Genomic DNA, 24,251 nt, shown 5'->3' on the forward strand with positions numbered 1-24,251 from the left:
ATCTCAGTGGGTCTCAAACGGTTTGGTCACCATTTATGTAAACAAGTATTTGCGAGGAACACCTTTATATGATCATTATAGTTAGGCTATAAAACAAGAGCATAAATGAAAAACAGGTATGAAATACTATAGGACAGTAACACAAGAATACAGTTTAAAGGGGGAGTGATTAGTAAAATATCCATAAAGAAAAAGTCCATCTGTTTACAGTTCTGTTTAATCTGGGTGTTGAGAGATGTAGGCTATCCATAGATCTCTTCATTTTGCTCTCAAAGTGCACCAGATTGATGCTTTTAACTTCAATATTTAACAAAATCTTCCCAGGGGAGCATGCCCCCGGACCCTCCTACAGGAGGTTAGGTCCACCCCCACCTAAAACATGTTCACATGGATAGGATACTAAATACATTTGCACACTTTTTATATGGTGGCCTATGTCCATATGTTTCTGTTTTGGTGGTCGTGCCACAACCGTGCATGTCTGCAGAAGTCATAGGTGCGCTATACAATAGCACACCCCTGCAATGTGTGTGAAAGACAATAGACTTTACAGCATGTTTTTTTTAATTGAAGTTGCGTTGGTGTTTGTGTGTTGGTTGTTGACGGCAGTGTGTGCCCCCCCCCCCCCCCCCCGTGGTAAATGATTTCCCCCCCATTCGATTTGTTCTAGAGCCGACCCTGAGTTGGCAGCATGCGGTCAGGTTGTAGCTTTCTTTTGTTTGTTGTTCTTTTCCTTCAGTTTGATTTAGTTTGATCTGTAAATATTTGGTTAATAAATGCCAACTTTTTTTGTCACTACTCCGGTTTTGACCTGGTCCTTCCTAATCCATTTTGGGACTTTCCGGTGCTAAACCACCACATCTTCCCTTTGAATGGGGCAGCAGCACAACTACGATATCCTTCAATTCATTTTTCCTCTGTGCATGAAATTGCACAAAGCTTTTGAAACCACCGTATGCACGTGTGTTCACAAGGGACAAAAGACCAAAGCAGCTCTCCACCCAGAAGTCACTTTGCATCACAGCCCCCTCTTTCCTTCCTATCAGGTATAGCCCGCGCTCATATCTCACCATGTGCTTCATCTAGCCTTCCCAATCTGGGAACAATGAGACATGCCTGTCACAGGAGCCCTGGCACCAGCATGACGGTAGTTGAACTTGTAAAAAGCCTGCAGGGTCTGACATAGCAGAACTAATGGGCTCAAGAGCGCCTCTTTGGTCTGTGGAAGTGTGAACAACAGAGGGCAGGGTGACAAACGCTGAGAGCATTTTGGGCAGTGGGCGAAAGGTTGCAGGTGTTAGCAGCCATCACACGTGGAGAGAGGTGCATGCATGTGTGTGTTTAAAGAAACTGGGTTATTATGGCGGAGGAGGTTGTAAATGCAAATACTCAGAAAAAAACAGCTGAGAGAGAAATTCTCCTGATCTGTTATTTCCGATCATCTAGTGAAGCTGAGCCAAGAGTCGCTATGAAACAAACCAGTCAATACAGGCCAAGGTCTATAATGCCCACAGAAATCATTCACAGACAATGTGTTGCGGTGCAGAGCCCATGCATTCTGGGAATACAGTATGTGAGGTAAATCTTGAATTACATGGATTCCTCATGTTGAATTGTCATTCAGTACGCAACCTACGCAGCTTTGTGTTCAATAAGAAACGGGTGAACTCTCGGTTCTCTGGGGCACTTAGAAGGGCTGAGAATAAAACTGGCAAGAGTTTAACAAACATCTGAAATACTACACTTAGGGTTTGCTATGCTGAAACCTTTTACACAGACATTTTGACATGGTATGGCGGAAAAAATCCTCAAGTGTAACACATTAGATTTAAAGCTAGCTCCATCTAATGTGGGTGCTTTGAGCAAATAAACAAGCTCTGCTTCCTGCACCTGGGACATGTTTTAAGTTTCAATGCAGCCATTGTTGATATTATTATTAAGACCTGAGAATATCTTGTATTTAATGTGAAAAAGCACAAGAAGCATAACAAGCCATTGGCCTGCAGTAGCACCTAAGACATCCACAAATAGAAGACAAGTTTAGCTTTTGTTATTTTATCACTAGGGGTACAGAAGTGAGTATATCACTAACCAAAAAGAGAATCCACCCTTAAACAGGGAACGATTTGTCTACACTTGTCTCTGTAAACTCCCCATCTGAGTTGTTGTATATCTATGGCCCCTTTCACACACTTCACACATTACAACCCTGATGTTATCTAGGCATTAATCGGAAGAGCTGTACGTGAGAAAATGTTTCCATTTATTCGGACTGTAAACGGACTCTCCCTGCTATAGAGTCTGGTCTGTGCATTCACGGTGAGGCGTATTAAGGAAGACGTTTTTATTGCGGCTGGCACAAAAGTGGAAAATAACATTGTTAATGCACATGTGAAGAAAATGGGCAATATACACAAAGACGGGCATACACATATCTAACAGGAGAGATTTTTGGCGCTGAAGCAGAGGTTTTAGGGGTCAACGGCAAAACTTGAAGACATGTTCAAGGAGGCGGCAATGGACTTGTTGTTTTTGAACAAATTACGCGCAATAAACCAGCCTCCTGCACACTCTACCGAGGCTCCACCCTTCACCATAACTGAAAATTGAGTACTGCCAGCCAGTAATTGAGTGTCTGACAATGACTTTTCTACTGTTTTCCGCTACATCTGTGAAAGGGCAAAGGATAAAACGGCTTATATTGTACATGCACATTGCACATATAACTATCTTTACAATTAGTCATCAGTGGAATGTCATGGTATGAAAGTTGCGCAATATTCACTGTAACCATGAGTGGTTGGTCAGTATTAAGCTGTCTTTGGCTCTTTTCTGCTGTAACAAATATAAATGTCCCCTCTGTGGGACGAATAAAGGTATTCTGATGCTGATTCTGATACAAGGCACTTAAAAAAAACCTAGTCTTTTCTTGGTATCAGAAAGATGTTTTTAGTATTGGTTAGCTTTTGGAGAAGGCGACTGACCGGAGATCCCAGGCTGTGACCGAGCTCATGAGCGAAGGTCTGCTGGACGTGTCGTGAAGGCAGAAACTGTCCGTAGTTCTGAATGGTGACCAGACCGGTGTTCAGGGTGGATTTCCTGCCGTTACGCAGGGTGGTCTGCTGCGAACATATTCCTCCCCAGTTACCTAAAGGGCACACAGATGAGAGGAAAAACATGAGATTGGTTTTCACTGAAGTCCAAAAGAGTAAATTACAGTTAAAGCGAGTATTACAAAACATAAAAGCAGAGTTTGTCTTCCGATGTCTCTTTCGGTTGCTTAATAGAAAGAGTTCTAAATCGGAACATTTGTCAACATTTTTGCACTTCTGGTTCCCCATTCAAAGTCAATGGGTTTAAATTAATACATTTGTTGTCAAATGCATGAAATATCAGACTAGGTTATGTTAAAACGTGGTTTTACCACAAAAAATACGTCAGGGAAACCTAGTGGGGAATTTTGAAACTTGACGTGTGAAAAAACATGGTTGCTAACAATTGGCTAAATGAGACTACTAAACGTCGAACATTAGCCACATATAGCTTAGCGATGGTGACTTTTTAGTACTGCCAATTGCACTAACAACTCAAAAAGGTGATGGTTATCCCAACTTATTAAAACATGTTTGTATCAAAAACGTAAACCGGTGTCTTCTTTAAGAATCTAACATGGCTTTTTGAAAGGAAACCATTGCTAGCTTCACGGTCAGCCTTCAACCTTTCAACAATATAAGGTATTATACCGCAAAGTTAAGAACAGATAGCACTATAAGAAGGTTTTGATGAAGCTGACAGCTCATGGATGCTTTAAATAATCCCACCCACGTCAATTGTCTGGAACAGACCTAGTGAAATCAAACCTATGTGCCTGTCACTTTGCACTACAGTATGGTTGCATAACTGACCTTGCGCTACTAGAAATATCTTAAAGTTTAAACCAACACCGTTGCTACTGAAGTGTTATCACCCTCTGAGGCCCGGTTGGGAGGGGGGGGGGCGGACAGACAGACCTGCTGAGCTCCTCCAGCTTCACTTCAAAGACATTTGGCCTCCAATGGTCTCAATCTGGGCGTTACCTAGTATCCCTTTCCCACAATTACCAGCAGCTGGCCATGTTCACATGGATGAACGGCTGGGGTGTGACATCATGTTTTGCTTTGAGAGAAACAACTCCAATTGGTCAAACTGAACAATTATGATAAGACACTACTCATGTAATTTGAGTAAAATGGTCAGACTTGACTTCAGATTGTTTAACAAGATCATTCATGACTTCTTACATCTAAAGGGGTCAATCTTTCTATTTGTACAACACCTACCTACCTACCTACCTACCTACCTACCTACCTGTGTGAAAGTACAGGTATTTGAGTTCAACATGTAAGAAGTAGAAAGTACAGGTATTTGAGTTCAACATGTAAGAAGTAGAAAGTACAGGTATTTGAGTTCAACATGTAAGAAGTAGAAAGTACAGGTATTTGAGTTCAACATGTAAGAAGTAGAAAGTACAGGTATTTGTGTTCAAACTGTAAGAAGTAGAAAGTACAGGTATTTTAGTTCAACATGTAAGAAGTAGAAAGTACAGGTATTTTAGTTCAACATGTAAGAAGTAGAAAGTACAGGTATTTGTGTTCAACATGTAAGAAGTAGAAAGTACAGGTGTTTGAGTTCAACATGTGAGAAGTAGAAAGTACAGGTGTTTGAGTTCAACATGTAAGAAGTAGAAAGTACAGGTGTTTGAGTTCAACATGTGAGAAGTAGAAAGTACAGGTGTTTGAGTTCAACATGTAAGAAGTAGAAAGTACAAGTGTTTGAGTTCAACCTGTAAGAAGTAGAAAGTACAGGTATTTGAGTTCAACATGTGAGAAGTAGAAAGTACGGGTATTAGTGTTCAACATGTAAGAAGTAGAAAGTACAGGTATTTGAGTTCAACATGTAAGAATTAGAAAGTACAGGTGTTTGAGTTCAACATGTGAGAAGTAGAAAGTACAGGTGTTTGAGTTCAACATGTAAGAAGTAGAAAGTACAGGTGTTTGAGTTCAACATGTAAGAAGTAGAAAGTACAGGTGTTTGAGTTCAACATGTAAGAAGTAGAAAGTACAGGTATTTGAGTTCAACATGTACTGTAAGAAGTAGAAAGTACAGGTATTTGTGTTCAACATGTAAGAAGTAGAAAGTACAGGTATTTGAGTTCAACATGTAAGAAGTAGAAAGTACAGGTATTTGTGTTCAAACTGTAAGAAGTAGAAAGTACAGGTATTTTAGTTCAACATGTAAGAAGTAGAAAGTACAGGTATTTGTGTTCAAACTGTAAGAAGTAGAAAGTACAGGTATTTTAGTTCAACATGTAAGAAGTAGAAAGTACAGGTATTTGGGTTCAAACTGTAAGAAGTAGAAAGTACAGGTATTTGGGTTCAACATGTGAGAAGTAGAAAGTACAGGTGTTTGAGTTCAACATGTAAGAAGTAGAAAGTACAGGTGTTTGAGTTCAACATGTAAGAAGTAGAAAGTACAGGTATTTGGGTTCAACATGTAAGAAGTAGAAAGTACAGGTGTTTGAGTTCAACATGTAAGAAGTAGAAAGTACAGGTATTTGTGTTCAAACTGTAAGAAGTAGAAAGTACAGGTATTTGTGTTCAAACTGTAAGGAGTAAAAGTAAAAAGTCATCAGAAAAATAAGTAGTGGAGTAAAGTACTGATACCAGAAAAATGTACTTAAAGGTGGGGTATGTAATTTTGGAGAAACCAGCTCGAGCGCGCTAGAATTTGAAAATACACAGCCGGAGAAAATCTGCCACTTCCTTACAGAGCCCCTCCTCCAACACACACGAACGCGCACATGACCAATGAGGGCACGAGATAAGTTTGTGCACAGATGGAAGGCTGACAGGCAGGTAGGCCATCCAGTTACTTTAGCCGGGCCGGCTCAGATGATTGGTCGTGCTTTTTACAGCACTACAGCTTCCACAGATGAAATTTTTGTATGGATTTTTTGTCAAAGCATTTAATGTATTCATTGCTATCGGGATGTTAAGAGCATTCCATGGAATATAACAACAAGTGTATCTCGAGCCGGTTTCTCAAACTTACCTGACCCACCTTTAAGTACAGTAATGAAGTATACTGTAAATATTATGGTGGAAACAATTCCTAGTTGATTAATGATGTGCTTTGTCCTGATGGTGGTCATCATCACTGAGTGCTGTCAGATATTGCGTGTGTTAATAATTTAGTGCAGGAGTATTTCTTCCTGTGTGTTTTCCTCTAAACTGTTCCGATTGTGCCAAAATCCCATCTGTATTTGTCCTTTAGTCTACACAGACTTGATGGCTGGCTTCCTCCCTACACCTCCTCCTTTTTTAAAAACCCATTCATGACATCCTTTACATGAGATAATGTTGCCGCTGACAACATCCTGACCTTTCATTCACATATCTGCAGGAAACTGTGAATGATTTGGCACGTGATATTTCAATAAGCAATCAATGCTTTAGTACAAAAATTAAAATAGGACACCTTGGGGCTGAAATAATGCTTTTACTCCTGAGCGTATTTCCACTTCCTGCGGTTGTTGTGTGATGGCAACAAAGATTATATAAAGACCCCCCCTCCTCTTTGATGTAGGGTGTTGTGAGGTCTGGGAAATAGAGTACAGCCTGGTGGCAATTTTGCAACAAATGATCACGTAAAATGTGAGAATCACTAAAATATTCATAACTAAAAGATAAACACTACCAAAAACTGAAGAACCCCATTATGATGCCGTGTGGCGCAGTGGACTAGTGCGTTGGTGTTCGGATCAGGGGGTCACAGGTTCAAACCCCACTGCCTTAATAACTGCATGTCGTTGTGTCCCTGGGCAAGACACTTCACCCCAAATTGCTCCTGTGGGGATTGTCCACAGTATTGAGTATGTTGCTTTGGATAAAATCGTCTAACAAGTGACATATGATGTAAGACCTTAACATTAGTTTTTCTTTTTAGCACTTCTTAACACGTGGCTTGTGTGGTCATTTATTCTTTTATGATTCCTATGATTCTGGTTCCCCATTCAAAGTCAATGGGTTTTAATTAATACATTTTTTGTCAAATGCATCTATCTATCTATCCATCTATCTATCTATCTATCTATCTATCTATCTATCTATCTATCTATCTATCTATCTATCTATCTATCTATCTATCTATCTATCTATCCATCTATCTATCTATCCATCTATCTATCTATCTATCTATCTATCTATCTATCTATCTATCTATCTATCCATCTATCTATCCATCCATCTATCCATCCATCCATCCATCTATCTATCTATCTATCTATCTATAACATGTTGAGACTGGCCAACAACAGTGTCTTTGACCCCAACCATGTCCTGAAAAGCGTGTATGAATTGTTAACATAAAACTGTCTGTGAATGATTCACTTGTGTGGGCATTTAGAGACCTTGGTCCCCACGATCAGACTGAAGCACCAGTGTATCCTAAGATCAAATACGGAGTTATAAACAAACTGTCTTCGGGCATTGTCATGTTATGATAACTGTTTTCTTGTTTCTTGTTTTATATATTTATCCTAGTTGATGTTGCAAATGAAGCTGCTGTGATGCAAGTACATTTCCGACATGATTTGACAATAACATATTATTAAATCTATCGTAAATGGGACAAACATGTACTTAATAGTGAGCATTGGAAGACCCTATCCTGTACCTCAAATCTAAACCCATTAAAATCCCCAATTATTAAAGCTTCCACATCCTTCCCTATTCACACTCTTCCTCGTCCATCATCATGTTTCATTCCCTATTTCTATCACCAAGTCTTTCAATCAGTTGCCTTCCTCCATGCTCTCTCCTCATTGGTTCCCTCCCTTTGTGCCCATATGTGGTTCAGGTTGGAGGTCTCACTGCTTCCCATGCAGTCACGTGAATTGTATGTAACTCCTCTTACACAATAAGACCAGCAGTATCACTTTGAGGGGTAAGGCTCGTGAGGTGCACGTCTGTTAAAGATATTTGGCGCCTGTTTCGCAGAAATCAGAGTTCACTGCGTGTCATTGGGAATTGTGGGAATCAGACACGGCTATCTGGATCTCCCACCGGCATGTTTTTGTTTCACAGTGAGCGTAAGTGTGACGTCCAGGAACGGTGAGGGACGGTTAGAGGTTGAAAAACAAAAACAAAAGTGACCCTTATCTTTGCTTTTGGAGAAACAATGAGGACACTGCAGAGGTTAGGAGCAAAGACGGTTAAAGTACTGTTAAAAGGGAAAGAGGCTGTCAGTGATAATACAGTAACCTTTGTTTGAAATCACCTGATTGCTTTTGCCAGAAAAACAATAAAGAAGACATTCTGCTGATTTTTAGGGTCATATCAGTATGTAGTGTCTCTGGAACATGTCTCCATTCTTTAATGTTCAAAAAGCTCTTTATTGTTCTCATACTGCCTGTGCTGCAGCACCTCTTTTCACCCTCTGTCTGAAACCAGAGCCCAGTCTGCTCTGATTGGTTAGCTGGCTGGCTCTGTTGTGATTGGTCAACCTCTTCTTAGAGATGTCCCGCCCCTTAGCCTATCACGTACAATGTGTTAGCCAATAGAAGCACAAGTGTTACAAAGTGATGTCACTATGTTACGAAGGTAAATAAAGGAGGCTAATGGAGGTGTTTCAGGCAGGGGGGGACTTTGGGATTTTAGCCTTTGCAGACCATTTACATGCACAAAAACCTAAAAAACACTACAGGAAAGGAAACATCCCACAAGCAGAAAAGCGCCTCTTTATAGGAAAACCTAGAGGAATTGACTTCATTAACTGTGCTCTTAACAGCTTAAAGTACCAATATCCCTCTTTTATGTTGGGGGAGAAAAAATAAATAAATTACCCACACAAGCAAACAAAGACAGTCTGAGGGTGGTCGACCTGCAGAAGGCCGGCGCCCTCCTCTTAGATCAAAGCTAAATTCTCTGAAAAGGGAGGGAAGAAGGATAAAAGAGAAGTGGGAAGGTCTTCCTTCACTGACCCGTCATGTCTGTCTCACACTGGGATGTCTGGTTTTGTTGCTGGGGGGGGCGTCTCGCTCGCCTCTCAAATGTCCCCATGCTGGCCCTGGCCCTGGCCCTGGCCCTGGCCCTGGCCCTGGCCCTGGCCCTGGCCCTGGCCCTGGCCCTGGCCCTGGCCCTGGCCCTGGCCCTGGCCCTGGCCCTGGCCCTGGCCCTGGCCCTGGCCCTGGCCCTGGCCCTGGCCCTGGCCCTGGCCCTGGCCCTGGCCCTGGCCCTGGCCCTGGCCCTGGCCCTGGCCCTGGCCCTGGCCCTGGCCCTGGCCCTGGCCCTGGCCCTGGCCCTGGCCCTGGCCCTGGCCCTGGCCCTGGCCCTGGCCCTATTATAATGCTGACAACCGGACTCTGGTCCGCTAAAATAGGTGGTCTCGGAGCGCTTGCTTGCAAACTCTGGAGCGGTTAATTGCTGGTGTGAACGCAGTCCGCACCAAAACATAGGAAGCGTAGTATTTACGTGTCACAAGAACACGGATGTCTTCAAAAATATTTAGCGAAAGAGTCTTTCAAGACATCTGCGGTTGTTTAGTTAAAGCAGGGGTGGGGAACCTCCGGCCGAGACAATTTGGTACGGCCCTCGAGGTAATTTATAAACACACGCAAAAACGAAAACAATTTAAGAAATCTAGACCGCAAAAAAATTAAACAAGCGAGTGCCTGTTTTTCCTGGCCAAGTTCAGGGTCCTTGAACACAACACGAGTCTAACTTGTCATCACGTGGTATATGTCTCGTCTGACAGGGGTGCAGTTCTGACGGAGAGCACCAGAACGCCACTCCAGCACTTCAGAAATTGCAGTACCCATAAGGAGCTGTACACATGCTGCAGTTTCTGCGTGGCTGTGTCTTTAGCTGAAAGCCCAGTGGCGATCTGTTCATCTGTCATACAGTCAATAACTTTGTTGTTATTAGCATCTGGTTAGCTAGCTATGCTAACGAATATAAGACGCTTTTTCTCCAACCAGTGAGGCAAAGCCACATCTTTATGATCATTATAGTTATAAAAAAACAAGAGAATAAAGTAAACAGGTATAAAATACTATATGACAGTAAAACAAAGTTGTTATTAATAAACAAGAATACAGTTTGAAAGGAGAGTGATTTGTCATATTCATAAAGAAAATAAATCTGCTTCCAGTTCTGTTTCATATGGATGTTGAGAGATGTATCCATAGATCTCCTAATGTTGCTCTCAAAGTGCACCAGATTGAAGCTTTCAACTTCAACATTTAAAAACAAATCTTCCCGGGGGAGCATGCCCCCCCGGACCCCCCTAGAGGAGGTTAGCTCCCCCCCCCCCCCCCCCCCCCCCACTTAAATCATGTTCACATGGATAGGAAACTAAATACATTTGCACACATCTTGTGTCCATATCTTTCTGTTTTGGTGGTCACGCCACACCGTGCACGTGCATTCATGCGCGAGTCATGGTGAGATATCTGGATTAAGAGGTTGCTTATTCTTTGCACAGAATGAAATGAATGGGCTGTGATTTTAGTTTTTTTAAGCAGAGGTCAATCATTTGTACGGCCCTCTGAGGATATTGTAAAAATTGAAATGGCCCTTGAGAGGAAAAAGGTTCCCCACCCCTGAGTTAAAGAGTGAAGCAGAATGAAGTGTTGAACAGTGTCGTGTAAAGTAAAAATGCTCCGTCAGCTACATAAAATGAAGAACACCTGTCGTCGGTGAAACGCCCCTCCTTACTGCAGAACGTCTCTCATTATGTTATAATGTTTGTTAACGGACGTTGTCTGATTATATAATCATATGCGCGGGCCGCTAGTGTCTGTTGATCTCCAGATTAACAGCAGCATGAGAATAACCTGCCGAAAGTGCCGATGCTCCATGGCGGAGGCTCCGGTAGAAATGGCCGGGATTTACGTTTTTACCCCCTTAATGTCTGACCAATGGTTGAACAGCATTTCCGTGCACATGACTTGCGTTTAAAGTTTATAGTCCGTTTGAGTTTTGCCCGTGTTTTGAACCTTCTGAAAAATGAAACAATGTAACAAACTGTGGGTGTGAATGCACCCTTAAGATAGAGGTTTAATAATAGGCCTTTTTTAATTTGTATTATATTATATTTGCATCACGTGAGACAGAATAAACAATTGTCCTTTTTTCTATGAATTGCATCTGGCCTTCTTTTTTTTCAACAAACACATGTCTATTCATACAAGAGTCACTCATACCCATAGAATATTAACTAATGTGTTACATCATATCATTTAGTGTATCATTGTATCTGCTTCACGTAATGTTATACTCTGTATGTCTGTCCATTACCTTAAGTTACAGTTTCTTTGTATTTTATCGTGTTATTTCCTCCCCAAAAAAGAGCAAAGACCTCCTCAGTCATGTTACTCAAGCTTTCTGGATGTGTAGCCCCCCCCCCTGCATTCCCAGCTTTTGACCTAAAATGGCCTCCCTGGCCCATTCAAGGAGCCGGGTTTCCTAGAAAGAGTTTAGTTTGGAAACCACTGTGTTCTTTTGGCAGCCCGAGCAGAGGGGGGCTGTGATTGTATCCCCCCCCTCCCTCTCGTCTTCGCCACAGAAAGGACCCGTAATGAAAGACTCCTATTATTAGCTCGCTGGAAAAGCACACGGCCGAGAAACAAGCGTATCACTTGCAGAATAATACACACACCATCAGGAAGGAAACACACACTTAGACGCACATACACACAGTAACTCATACTTCCAAGAGTATTTGGTCTTGCAGTATCAATTAACATCATAGACAAACAACACACACACACACACACACACGCACGCACGCACGCACGCACGCACACACACACACACACACACACACACACACACACACACACACACACACACACACACACACACACACACACACACACACACACACACACACACACACACACACACACACACACACACACACAATCTCTCTCTCTTTCACATGGTTTAAAATGAAAAAACAAACAATAGTAAAGGGGCAGTCTTTCCTTGGATACACAGGCAGGGGGAGACCCAGTGTCCTAATAATGCCTTTAACAACAAAAACAGACACAGCGGGACATTTGACCGCCAATAACTCTGTCTACAATTCTCAGAAAAGTACAGTGGCTGTGCTCGGGATGTACTGTAAGGTACTGTACATAATATATCCGCGTCTAATGGCTTTCCATCACTGCTCTCTTTGTCTCCAGAGTTCATTGACCTGCCTGAATATTTCACTATATTGTGAGACCAACTTGGCCTTTTCCTCGTGTGAAAACAATAGATTGTCTGGGTTTTACCACAGGTTATATTCAACATTTCTTTATGGTTTTGCTCTGATTTATATCAGTTATTATACAACTTCAATCACTCTCATCTTTGATATTAAAGGGGCCCTATTCGGCTTTTTGGGGGTTTCCTGTATTGTGTTGTTATAAATGTTTTGGTGCAAAGGCTAAAAAAGTTCCCTCCAGAGGGAGTTTTTCTACCACAATCCACTCGGAAATGTTGTGGCTTTCTCCGTGGCCAATGATACACTCTTTCACAACATTTCGTGAAAATTCGACAGGGTTTTTTTCTGTAATCCTGTTGACAAACAACATACATAACATACTTGATGGAGGTAATAATCACTGACAAAACTATCAGTGCAAGAGTTGCAATATCTGTGTTTTTGGTGCAAGGATTGTGATGTTTTGCTTAAATCAAAACTCATAGCCTACTTTTACTGGTTGAACAATGCAATGACAATAAGTTTCACAAGATGTATTACATTGTCAGAGCCATAGACTGTGGTATTTTAAGAGAAGCGACTGGGAGACGCCATATTTTTGAGGTTTCAAATGTATACACTGCCTGGATTACTATAAGGGAGTTATTATTATACAACCACAATCTCCCAAAAAAACGAGTCTGCCTTTCAAAAATCTATTATACGTTTATATATTAATGTAGCCTCTCATGGGCAGAACAGTGAAAAGTTAACGACGTGCATTAAATATCAACATTTTAATGATATGTATGTATAGCCTATTAGAACTAGTGTGTTTCTCCTAAAAGGACAGCAATGCTTTCACACAGCATACAGCTCACTAAAAAACCCTCTGAACTCCAAACATATTGGGTGGAAAATGTGTGTTTGTTCCTCAATTAGAATCAGGAGGGGAGGGAAAGTAACTGTGTGTGTGATAGGTCTGAATGATTGACAGCAGAAGTGTGTGTGCATGTTTGTGTCTACATGTGTGTGTGCATGGTGCACCCTGCTGTAGCAGAACTGACATTAAGGTCTTTGAGTTTAAGGTCACATGGTTAATGGGACTTTGATTTTCCAACACTGGTAACACACTGGTGGAGACACTCAGGGTTGAGCTTATCTGTTTCTGGAAGTCAAACATTATCCACGTTAATTACTCCGAGGCAGCATGACACTGCAAATTCCCAACTGTGTGTGTGTGTGTGTGTGTGTGTGTGTGTGTGTGTGTGTGTGTGTGTGTGTGTGTGTGTGTGTGTGTGTGTGTGCAGCATGTAAGTTGTCACTATGGTGATGTGGAATGCAGTCAGCAATCCTCACTAAGATGCCTGGGAGAGTGTGTGTGTGTGTTTGCGTGTGTGATATTGTGGAGGTCTGCTCTCACGCCTCTCAGTTCAGCCAATCAAGAGCTGCGTCTGGGTAATAGACAATATAGACAAAAAGGAAGATCCTCCTTCAACAACACCAACATGCATGTCTTAAAACATGCTAAACACACAGTGTGTCTGTCAGCAGAGCTCAGAGACATGTTTTTATACCAGTTAAACTTTTGTAAATGTGTGAATTAAGGTCAACCAACCATTCCCTGATACAATCAATATAAGTTGATTTACTTTTGTTTGTTAAAAGTTCTTATTTGACAACACACATTTTAAAGCAGCTTCTGTGCATTCATTTGTAAGAAAATGTCAGCTATTAATTGATGTCAGACCTAGGGTTGGTAAAATATTTTAGTTTGTTATTATATTGGTTGAATAACTATTTACCTCCCAGCATCAGCCAGCCTGCCAGCTGCGGATTGCAATGAAGGAATTCCCTCATGTTTCCTTTTGGTTCCTGAAACCAAAACACTGCTTGTATAAAAGGCCTGAAATAAAAGCTGTTTAATTCTCTGTGTGCCACATCATCATCTGATCCAGGAAGAACCAAGGGAGGCTAACATTCACTCTTAATATACCATGAACTCAAGCTAAGTGCATCCAAAACACATGTTGCAAAAAGAAATTTCAGTTAACTTTAGTGGCGTTTGTTATTTTGCTGTACGTCTTGTTTTTATTATGTCCTGCCGCTGGATTCAAGCTGTTTCTACACAACAGATCAGTGGTGTAGGACGCGGGGGATCGCCGTCCCCCCACTTATTTGGAGCCCCCACTTTTTTGAAGCATGATTTTTTTTGTAATAGTCTAAGTCTAAGCATTTATGCAACTTAGGCCTATAAATTGTTTATGTGCCGGTGTGTCCATGGTTTTGAGTCTGTGTGTGTGTTTTTGCAGTACAGTAACTAAAGTAGGACTAAGTACCTATACCGGTAGTTTCTGTAGACCTGCTGTCTGCCCGTTTTGTGAGTGCACTGCACACTTGCGGCATTGTTTGGGATGACTAGGGTGACCCGCGTCCCACAAATTGAAACTATGTCCCGCATTTGAGTGACAGTCGCGCAGAAAGTTCGGTTCGCTGACGTCCGGCACCGTCCTTTATTATTTTAACCGGCATCATGTAAGTTGCCCCCCCCCCCCCCCCCGTTGACAGTTCAGTTCACGAGCGTCGACATTGCGTCCACCCAGTAAAAAAATCCCCACTACACCACTGCAACAGATCAATCATATCATTCTCACTGATCTGGAAACTGTGAGTGTTGAAAGTGACCTCTGGTTTTGGTTTCTATCAAAAGTGAAAAAGCTCCACCTTGATATATAAACAGAGATTCCTGCATAGATTCACACAGAGAGGCAGAGCAGAACTATATCTGTTTCACATTCCTCTTCAGCCTGACATGTGTTCTCAACCTAAACGTTCAAAAGACTCCCTGCTGTCAGAAGGCGTAGTATTTTACAGTACAGTCGCCGCCCTTTTGCTTGTGTCAGAGCGTTTGGTTGTGAGTTGCGTGCACATGTGTCTCAGTGAGCCTCACCAGCTTTGCCCTCCCAGGCGAGCCCCAGCACGCCGCTATAGTCTCTGTTGGTGAGCAGGTAGGACAGACAGTAGTTGCCCCAGTTGTTCTCAGAGAACAGACTCAGCAGCTTCTCAGGCCCGATGAACTGATGGTTCATGGGGTCGTTTTGATCCTCCTCCGCCATCATCTGGAGAGAGACAGGCGCACAAAGATCTGTAAATGAGCTTACATGGCGTTAGGGCAGGGTATCACTTTCAAATGAGCGATACTAGTACCAACAACCGATGCCAAAAGACAGATTTTTCTTAGATCCGGGCACAAAAAGGATATACTGCAGGTATTGCTGGATAAGTGGTGGAAGGTACATTTACTTAAGTAGTGTCCTTAAGGTATTTTTACTTTCTTAAATATTTACATTTCCCACTACTTTATAAATCTACTCTCATAGAATTCAGAGGAAAATGTTGACTTTTGACTCGACTTCAGCTCGAGTTATTATGTAGATTTGATTCAGATGAATAATACTAATTATATAATCAGAAAATAGTTCAAATTAATATTAAATCTGTAACATCACGTCATGTGTGTTCATTTGGCCAGGTTTTGTTGTTTTATTTTTAACTTCCTGTCATTGTGTGTTTTCCCGCCAGTGTGATTGTCAGCCCCCCCCCCTTGATTGTGGCCACCTGTGTCCCATTACCTCTTGTATATATAGTCCTCGTGTCTCTTTGTCTTGTGCCTGTTCGTCTCGCTTCATGTGCAGAAATGAGAGCCAGCCTTTTGATGCCAACAACCTTTGAGTCAAGTTAATTTAGACTTAAGGTTTTGCATTTAGCCTTTGCCATGCTTTGCCTCTGAAAGAGTGATTTTGTTGTTGTACTTTGTTTTTGAACTTTGTCTCAAGTTGCATTTGAGTCTTTGAGTCACGTTGCTAACAAAATCATTCATTTACAAGTTAACCTGCAATATATAGAAAATACAGCTCCCCCTCTACCTGCTGCAAATACTTTTCTGAGTACTTTGTCCGCCACTGCGTTCATAAGTTTTGATTTTGTACTTATTTCATACAAACCATTACACGCTCCTCTACATAACCCGCTATAACATGTTGTTTTTGTCTTTTTAAATCGTGTTGAAGTGAGAGCCTCATACCCTTACTTTCTCACTGGTCAAAGAAGACATATAAGCACCAATTGAGACTTTAATATAATTATCTCGAGGCCATGACACATTGTGATATAAGAATTAATTTGGTTAAAACCCAGATTACTGGTTTTATGGAGTTAAAGCAGACAAGCATTCGAAGTGCGTCATGGTTAGATGTGGCTCAATGGTGTGGTTGTTTGAGTGCAGAGAGGTCTTACTTTGAGGGATTTCACTTTGAAGTTGATCAGCTTGATTCCATCAAAGTCCACCTTGTCGTAGATGTCATTCACAACACGGATGTAGGACGCAACCTGAGAAAAACATGTATTTAAGTGAGAAAACGGTTCATAAAAGCTTTGTGTTTCAGGTTTACATGGACTCAACACACATGCAACTTGACAAAACACTAGCAAATACAAATATAATATGTTCCTTAAATTGACAGCACACCTGCAGCATTAAGAAAAATTGCACGGCAAAGATATAAAACCTTAGCATACTGACACAAACAGCCACCAATTGTTGTGACATTTCTGACCAAGATGTAATGAGAGTCTAAATTAATTTGCTTGCAAGCGCATCTGCGGGGCAAATGAGTTTGAAACATGTGCTTTAGATGAAACCTGACTCTGAAAACACTCCCACAGTGTTATATATTAAGTACAGTACATTCAAACATCGCCAACAAAGTTTTAATTATGATCCATACATCTGTAAAGTGAGGCAGGGTGACTGTTTTCAGTGTGGGATGTCCCATGTGAGGGTCTGAGTCTGAACATCAGGACAGGAACATCGAGTAGGTCCCTCTGAGGTTTAACCTAAACTTAAATATTGACAGCTTGCACACAGGAGACACAGGTCAGCGATGAGTGTGTCTGTGTGTGTGTGTGTGTGTGTGTGTGTGTGTGTGTGTGTGTGTGTGTGTGTGTGTGTGTGTGTGTGTGTGTGTGTGTGTGTGTGTGTGTGTGTGTGTGTGTGTGTGTGTGTGTGTGTGTGTTGTAAAAGTAAACAGCACCGTGACCGATGCTCCCCTGCCCACCACCACCGAGTGGATCACAGACTTGTCTTAAAGGTGGAAAGAATCTGAGGACGGACAGCAGGTGAAAGGCTAGTGTGAATAATAGTCAGCTAAGGACAGACTTACTTACGCAATTACTGACCTCACTTTGATCACACAGAGATATAATATTAAAAAAGCACATAGTGAAATGGTCCCGATCTGAACCTGGATTGGATGCGAATGAGATCACATAAAACATCCCCAATAATTAAGGTCTTATCAACTTTTGAATTTCATAATATTGGTTTTAATTTAGAGGAAGTCCTAGGTTGCGTCCCAATAGTCCATTTAGCTTAGGAACCTTCCTAACCAAGTGAAATGACCCGGAAGTCCCTCAGTGGCAGCCATGATAAGTGCCGTTTCAATTCTCTAAATGAAAGGAAAGGAGGTTTCAAACTTCCTTTATAACCTCCTTTAGCTTAGGAACCACTGGACCTCCCTAACCGAAAGGAGAGGAGAAAATGCTGCCCCACAATGCCTTGCAGCCGCAGCATTTGCCGTCACACAACAGTCAACAAACGATTATGACGGAGACATTATATCATGAAAGTTACGGTGCTTATTAAGCATTTTAAAACGTATGTGGTAAGTTGCCAAAGTGCTTTGTTTTGAACGTTCATCAGTATTATAATCAAAGAGAGAAATATGAACGTTAGTTTTTACTGAAATGATTAAATAAAGTCAACATTTCACTGAGCTGTGTGGAGTTTGTTCAACTTTTAAAAGATGTTTGAATGGTGATATACACAGAGATAGATGTTAAGGACTAACGTTATAATAAATACATTTGTATTGATTTTAAGATATGTTCATAGTTCATACAATCATACGTATTGGGATCATTTGTATTAATGTGGACCGGAGGGAGAGGGTGACGAGCATAAGTTTCACTTTCCTTTTTTAATTTCAATTCCAACTTTGGTCATGAAGAATATGTTTCTCTGTTGTCCCCGTTCATAAAGCATAAAGCAACAGCATCAGAGCACGGTGCAGAGTCTCTAGATGAGTTTACAGTAGTCCCTCGTTCTTATTAAACATCCATGTTGTAGTCCGCTGTATAGAAAACTGTAGTTTCCATAGTTTCCCCACAGCAGCAGACGCACATTCATGACGTCCGCTGGCGCATCATAACACCTCGGATAGTGAAAGTGCATTCGGATTCTCTAAAGTACCGCGGTCTCTTCTCCTAAGTCCTTTTGAATTCTCCTATCCACTATCCCTTAACCCTGTGACGTTTCACTCAGAGGTCAAGGAATAGGAGATAGGGTTAGAATTTAGGAGCTAATTTTTGGATTATCGGAACGCAACCCTAGTGTGTGGCCAACCTCAATATTAGGATCTCATGTGACCTCTGAGAAACTCTTTGTTCAGACAGACAACACACACACACACACACACACACACACACACACACACACACACACACACACACACACACACACACACACACACACACACACACACACACACACACACGTAAATCACTGTTATCTTTCCTATGTCACTGAGGCAATGCAGGCGCGCCGGCGGGAGAGCAGCTCTTGACCTGAATGTCGCGGTGAGTTCACCGCAGGTCAGCCAACATCAGCTCAGACAGGAAATCAAACATTCCTCCTCAAACAACTTCACATTTACTAATTCAGTTCCACATGTGCTGAAAGGGAGAATAAATCAAACTAATGATTTTCTCTCCAAGGCCCCTCCTCAGTGACATTTTGCAGCACTGATAAGGTCAAAGGTCAAGAGCGCAGGACAAGGGGTTAAAAATGTTTGACATTGAGGATGATAGCCACCAAATAATTCACAGAGTTCATTAATTTCAGAGGTGGCAAGTTATAAAGTACATTCTTTCAAGTACTTTATATTTAAAGAGGCCCTTTTATGCTTTTTGTGGTTCTCCCTCTCCTATAGTGTGTTATAAATGTTTTTGTGCATGTAAATGGTCTGAAAAGGCCAAAATCACAATTTCCCCCCAGAGGGAGTTCCTCTCTCACATGAGTTTTGATGTCATACTGAAGGTACATACTGGATCTGCTGGGTGTAACTAAAGGAAGAACACGAGGTGACGGGTCCTGCTTATTTAACCTTGAGTACTGACGGCTATTCACCAGGCCTTTAAAACCTGGCAGAGTCTGGTTTTTCCCAACGTGCCCCTGTGTACCTCCCCGGCAGCTGTGTGAGACCCTGGCATGTGGCGCCTCATTCAGCCTCAACAGCTCGGCCCTTTATTTAGTATTGTTGAATCTGTCACTGGCAAATAATGCACTATCTCAAAACAAATAGCTTTCCTCTAATTTCCTTATAGTCACAAGATGTGGTCGTTAGAAACGAAACAAAAAAAGCTCCGGTCATGATCAAAATGTTGGCATTCCTCCAAAACTCTCCTTTAATCAGAGATAACATTTATCTAGAACATTCGATAATGCCGTCTAACTGAGGTCACACACTGCTCAGAATACAGAAGGTCAGTTCAGGTGAATAAAGGAGAATTCACCATTAAAACCTTATTAAATGAAATGTTCAATGTCCTTCTCTTGCACACTGTTTGGTAACACGACAAGATAGGACGGATCTAGTGCCAAATGACGTAATTCGCATATTGTTCACTCGTTTCTATCAAGATAAGACTGAACAACTGGGAAATACATCAGGTCAACTTTGATTTCAGCACCGTGTACAGGACACCATATTCAGAGAAAGATTTAGGCTCGCTCAGTTCAGCGGAGGAAGTCCGGTTGATGTTCCAGAAAAGCTCTGCAGTACATTGTGTCCTCTGGAACATCAGCAGCATCCAAAGTGCTTCATGTTCTAGCTGGCATGAGCCTTTCCTTTGTTTGGATAACATAAGGGCACAGAGCCTGCACTTTAAACCTCAGTCACCTCTAGTTTTTATCTATATTTGAGTTTTTTTTAGGTGTCTTAACCCCTTGACTTCCGTCAGAAGCACTGATACTGAGCTAAAGATTAACCCATGGTTAGACAAACATTCTGTGTATCATGTGAAACATCATTCTTGTCTCAGTGAAAAGATACTCAAAAACGCAGACCTTCGCGAAAGGTCATTTAATTTGTGGGTCCGACCCATGATTTTGTCCAACTCAAATCTAAATGCATAGGGCTCTTCCTTGATTGATTTTCCCACTTACTTCTGTAAATAGTGACATCACTGTAACACTCGCGCTTCTATTGGATAGCAATACAACACATTGTATGTGATATGCTAAGGGACGCGATTTGGTGGTTGACCAATCACAACAGAGCCGGCCAGCAAACCAATCAGAGCAGACTGGGCTCTGGTTTCAGACAGAGGGTGAAAAGAGGTGCTGCAGCACAGGCAGTATGAGAGAAATAAAGAGCTTTTTGAACTTTAAAGCATGGAGACATGTAGAGACACTACATACTGATATACACCTGAACATTAGCAGGAGAGGACTCTTTAAAGTAGAGACACTATACTGATATACACCTGAACATCAGCCGGAGAGGACTCTTTAAAGTAGAGACACTACATACTGATATACACCTGAACATCAGCAGGAGAGGACTCTTTAAAGTAGAGACACTATATACTGATATACACCTAAACATCAGCAGGAGAGGACTCTTTAAAGTAGAGACACATACTGATATACACCTGAACATCAGCAGGAGAGGACTCTTTAAAGTAGAGACACTATATACTGATATACACCTGAACATCAGCAGGAGAGGACTCTTTAAAGTAGAGACACATACTGATATACACCTGAACATCAGCAGGAGAGGACTCTTTAAAGTAGAGACACTACATACTGATATACACCTGAACATCAGCAGGAGAGGACTCTTTAAAGTAGAGACACTACATACTGATATACACCTGAACATCAGCAGGAGAGGACTCTTTAAAGTAGAGACACTACATACTGATATACACCTGAACATCAGCAGGAGAGGACTCTTTAAAGTAGAGACACTACATACTGATATACACCTGAACATCAGCAGGAGAGGACTCTTTAAAGTAGAGACACTACTGATATACACCTGAACATCAGCAGGAGAGGACTCTTTAAAGTAGAGACACTATATACTGATATACACCGGAACATCAGCAGGAGAGGACTCTTTAAAGTAGAGACACTACATACTGATATACACCTGAACATCAGCAGGAGAGGACTCTTTAAAGTAGAGACACTACATACTGATATACACCTGAACATCAGCAGGAGAGGACTCTTTAAAGTAGAGACACTACATACTGATATACACCTGAACATCAGCAGGAGATGACTCTTTAAAGTAGAGACACTACATACTGATATACACCTGAACATCAGCAGGAGAGGACTCTTTAAAGTAGAGACACTACATACTGATATACACCTGAACATCAGCAGGAGAGGACTCTTTAAAGTAGAGACACTACATACTGATATACACCTGAACATCAGCAGGAGAGGACTCTTTAAAGTAGAGACACTACATACTGATATACACCCTGAACATCAGCAGGAGAGGACTCTTTAAAGTAGAGACACTACATACTGATATACACCTGAACATCAGCAGGAGAGGACTCTTTAAAGTAGAGACACTACATACTGATATACACCTGAACATCAGCAGAATATGTCCTCTTAGTACAAATGCCCTGTCTTGCAATGTAAACCAAAGTGAAGCATGTGTGAAGATGCTGAAATGAATTGGGCTCTCTCTTGGCCCATGCTCAACCTTTAAATCAAGTTGTATAAATATTGGGCCGGTAGCATTTCTGTAATCCTGCTGACAAACAGACAAACCACAACCGAAAACATGACCATCTTCGAGAATGCAATGGTGTTTAAAGACAGTTTTGAAGAGTTCACCTGAGCCACGACAGCATCTACAGACTTGAACTTCTTGAAGTAAAGGTGATCTGCCTGAATGTGCATCAGGCAGCTGGTCTTTGACTCATCCACTGTTCTCCTCGACCGGCTCACTGGCGCCTCCTGTAGGAGAAATGGCAGAAACACGAAAAAGGAAATAATTACACTTGAGCAGATTTTAAAGGTGACTCGCTGTATACGACAGATTTGAATCCTGCTAAATTCCCAGCATGCACTTGACCTTCCACTGAGATTTGGTTTAATATTAATCCTGATTTCGCAGGTCAAGAACCTGGCTTATGAAAATACGTCGAAAATGAGTCGCCACGTGTCCCAGTGGGAAAGGGAACAGGAACACAGCATGGACGCTGTACTGAAAACAAACATCTGTTCAGACCATTTGATTACCAAACACTGGTATCTTCACAGGCAGCTATGTTGTTAAAAATGGATCCATATTAATGTCCCGACGTCCATTGTTTACACTGTACCCTGGGAAAACCACCCAGTCGGTCAAAAGTCACGGATAAATGGAGTACCCAAGGGGGAAATCAGCTAAATAGACTTGGCAGATGTTTATTCTGTAATTAGCGCAAAGGTCATTGGGTTTGGAGGTAAAGAAGTTTAAGTCTGTAAAGATGCAGGTCGTCCTTTTTTGGTTTTCTATGTCTACATATGTTTTGTTACTGTCATAGCATTGTGCTGGAAGTCAAATCAATCCTGAATATAGCTCTTGGTGACTCAATAGGCTAAATAAAAGTGGCCAAACAAATGAATACGCTCATTGACAAGGTCAGTTATGGTTACAAGTGAATCAGACAAACTGTTCTGGGTTAGGAGTTAATTGGCTATAAATGGGTTTTTGCAGAGGAGGACTTTTTTATGGGTAAGGACAGAAAAAGAAAGAAGGAGTGAGAGTGCGTCAGTGTTTGTGAGGTGATGTCTGAACTGTCATACCTGGTCGGCTCTGAGTCTTTGGGCGAGGACGTTCAGATGATCTGCTCCACAGAAACCATCAGCGTCCGTTCTCATGGAAGGAAGGACTGCACAAAACAAACAGAAACACTCAGACACACATTCAGGATAAAGAGAAGATATCTTACTTAGGGGTATCTTAGATTATAGGGGTAGAGGAATGTGAGAATTTGGTTAGGGGTCTTGTCAAATATCTGGAACAAACTCCCAGGAACCTGCAGGTCCACTGCTGCTGGGTAAACTACCACCTTACATCGGCTCACTGAAATCACAGAGAGTCGCAAGTAGCTATTGCTTAAGATCCCAGGATGTGTTTTTATTACATGTACCAAGTGCTAGGACTGTTTTAGGCACTAAAGCTTTTATGTGCGCAGCTCCTCTAGCTTGGAACACTCTGCAAAACATATTGAAAATGAGCATTTTGGTTCCCCTGCATCATTTCAAAGCACAGCTTGATGAATTGATATTTGATACTCCTGGTACCTGTCTTTGTGAATACGTTTGTAAATTGCACCCCCTGTCATTATGTTGTATGTGTCCTTTTTGTTTTCTGTTACACGTGTAACCAATGTGCGGCAGGTCTCCCTTGTAAAAGAGATCGTTGATCTCAATGGGATTTTTATCTGGATAAATAAAGGCGACAAACAAACAAACTCTCACTACTTTTAAATCCAGGCTGAAGACTTTTCTTTTTGCTGCTACTTTAACATTACATTGCATTTAGGTGACGCTTTTATCCAAAGCGACTTACAATAAGTGCGTTCGACCAAGAAGATACAAACTTGAAGAAAACAGAATCATATAAGTACATCAGGTTTCATTGAGCCAAAACATTTCAAGTGTTTAATTTCAAGTGTTTAATTGAACTATTCACATCTCACACTGCAACTTGTATTCATGTACCTGTGTTATTCGTGTTTTATTATATTTTCTTTTTCATGTTTCTAATGTGTTTTATGCTCTTAATGTCTTTCATTTTTGTAAAGCACTTTGAATTGCCTTGTGTTGAAAAGTGCAATATACATAAACTTTGCATTGCCTTTCCTTGCCTAACGCT

At 41.5% G+C, this 24,251-nt stretch overlaps 1 protein-coding gene across 1 annotated transcript in view; it reads right to left on the bottom strand.

Annotated features, from left to right (window-relative positions):
* Positions 1–24,251, bottom strand: part of si:ch1073-396h14.1 (disintegrin and metalloproteinase domain-containing protein 10) — a 58,299-nt gene that overhangs the window by 16,226 nt on the left and 17,822 nt on the right. The window contains exons 6-10 of the mRNA XM_034208256.1: positions 23,177–23,262; positions 22,220–22,342; positions 16,528–16,620; positions 15,182–15,350; positions 2,985–3,148 (exon numbers count right to left, since the gene is read on the bottom strand). Coding sequence (XP_034064147.1) covers positions 2,985–3,148; positions 15,182–15,350; positions 16,528–16,620; positions 22,220–22,342; positions 23,177–23,262 — 635 coding nt within the window. The remainder of the gene's footprint in view (positions 1–2,984; positions 3,149–15,181; positions 15,351–16,527; positions 16,621–22,219; positions 22,343–23,176; positions 23,263–24,251) is intronic.

Source organism: Gymnodraco acuticeps, unplaced genomic scaffold, assembly GCF_902827175.1.
Source record: "Gymnodraco acuticeps unplaced genomic scaffold, fGymAcu1.1, whole genome shotgun sequence".
NCBI lineage: Eukaryota > Metazoa > Chordata > Actinopteri > Perciformes > Bathydraconidae > Gymnodraco > Gymnodraco acuticeps.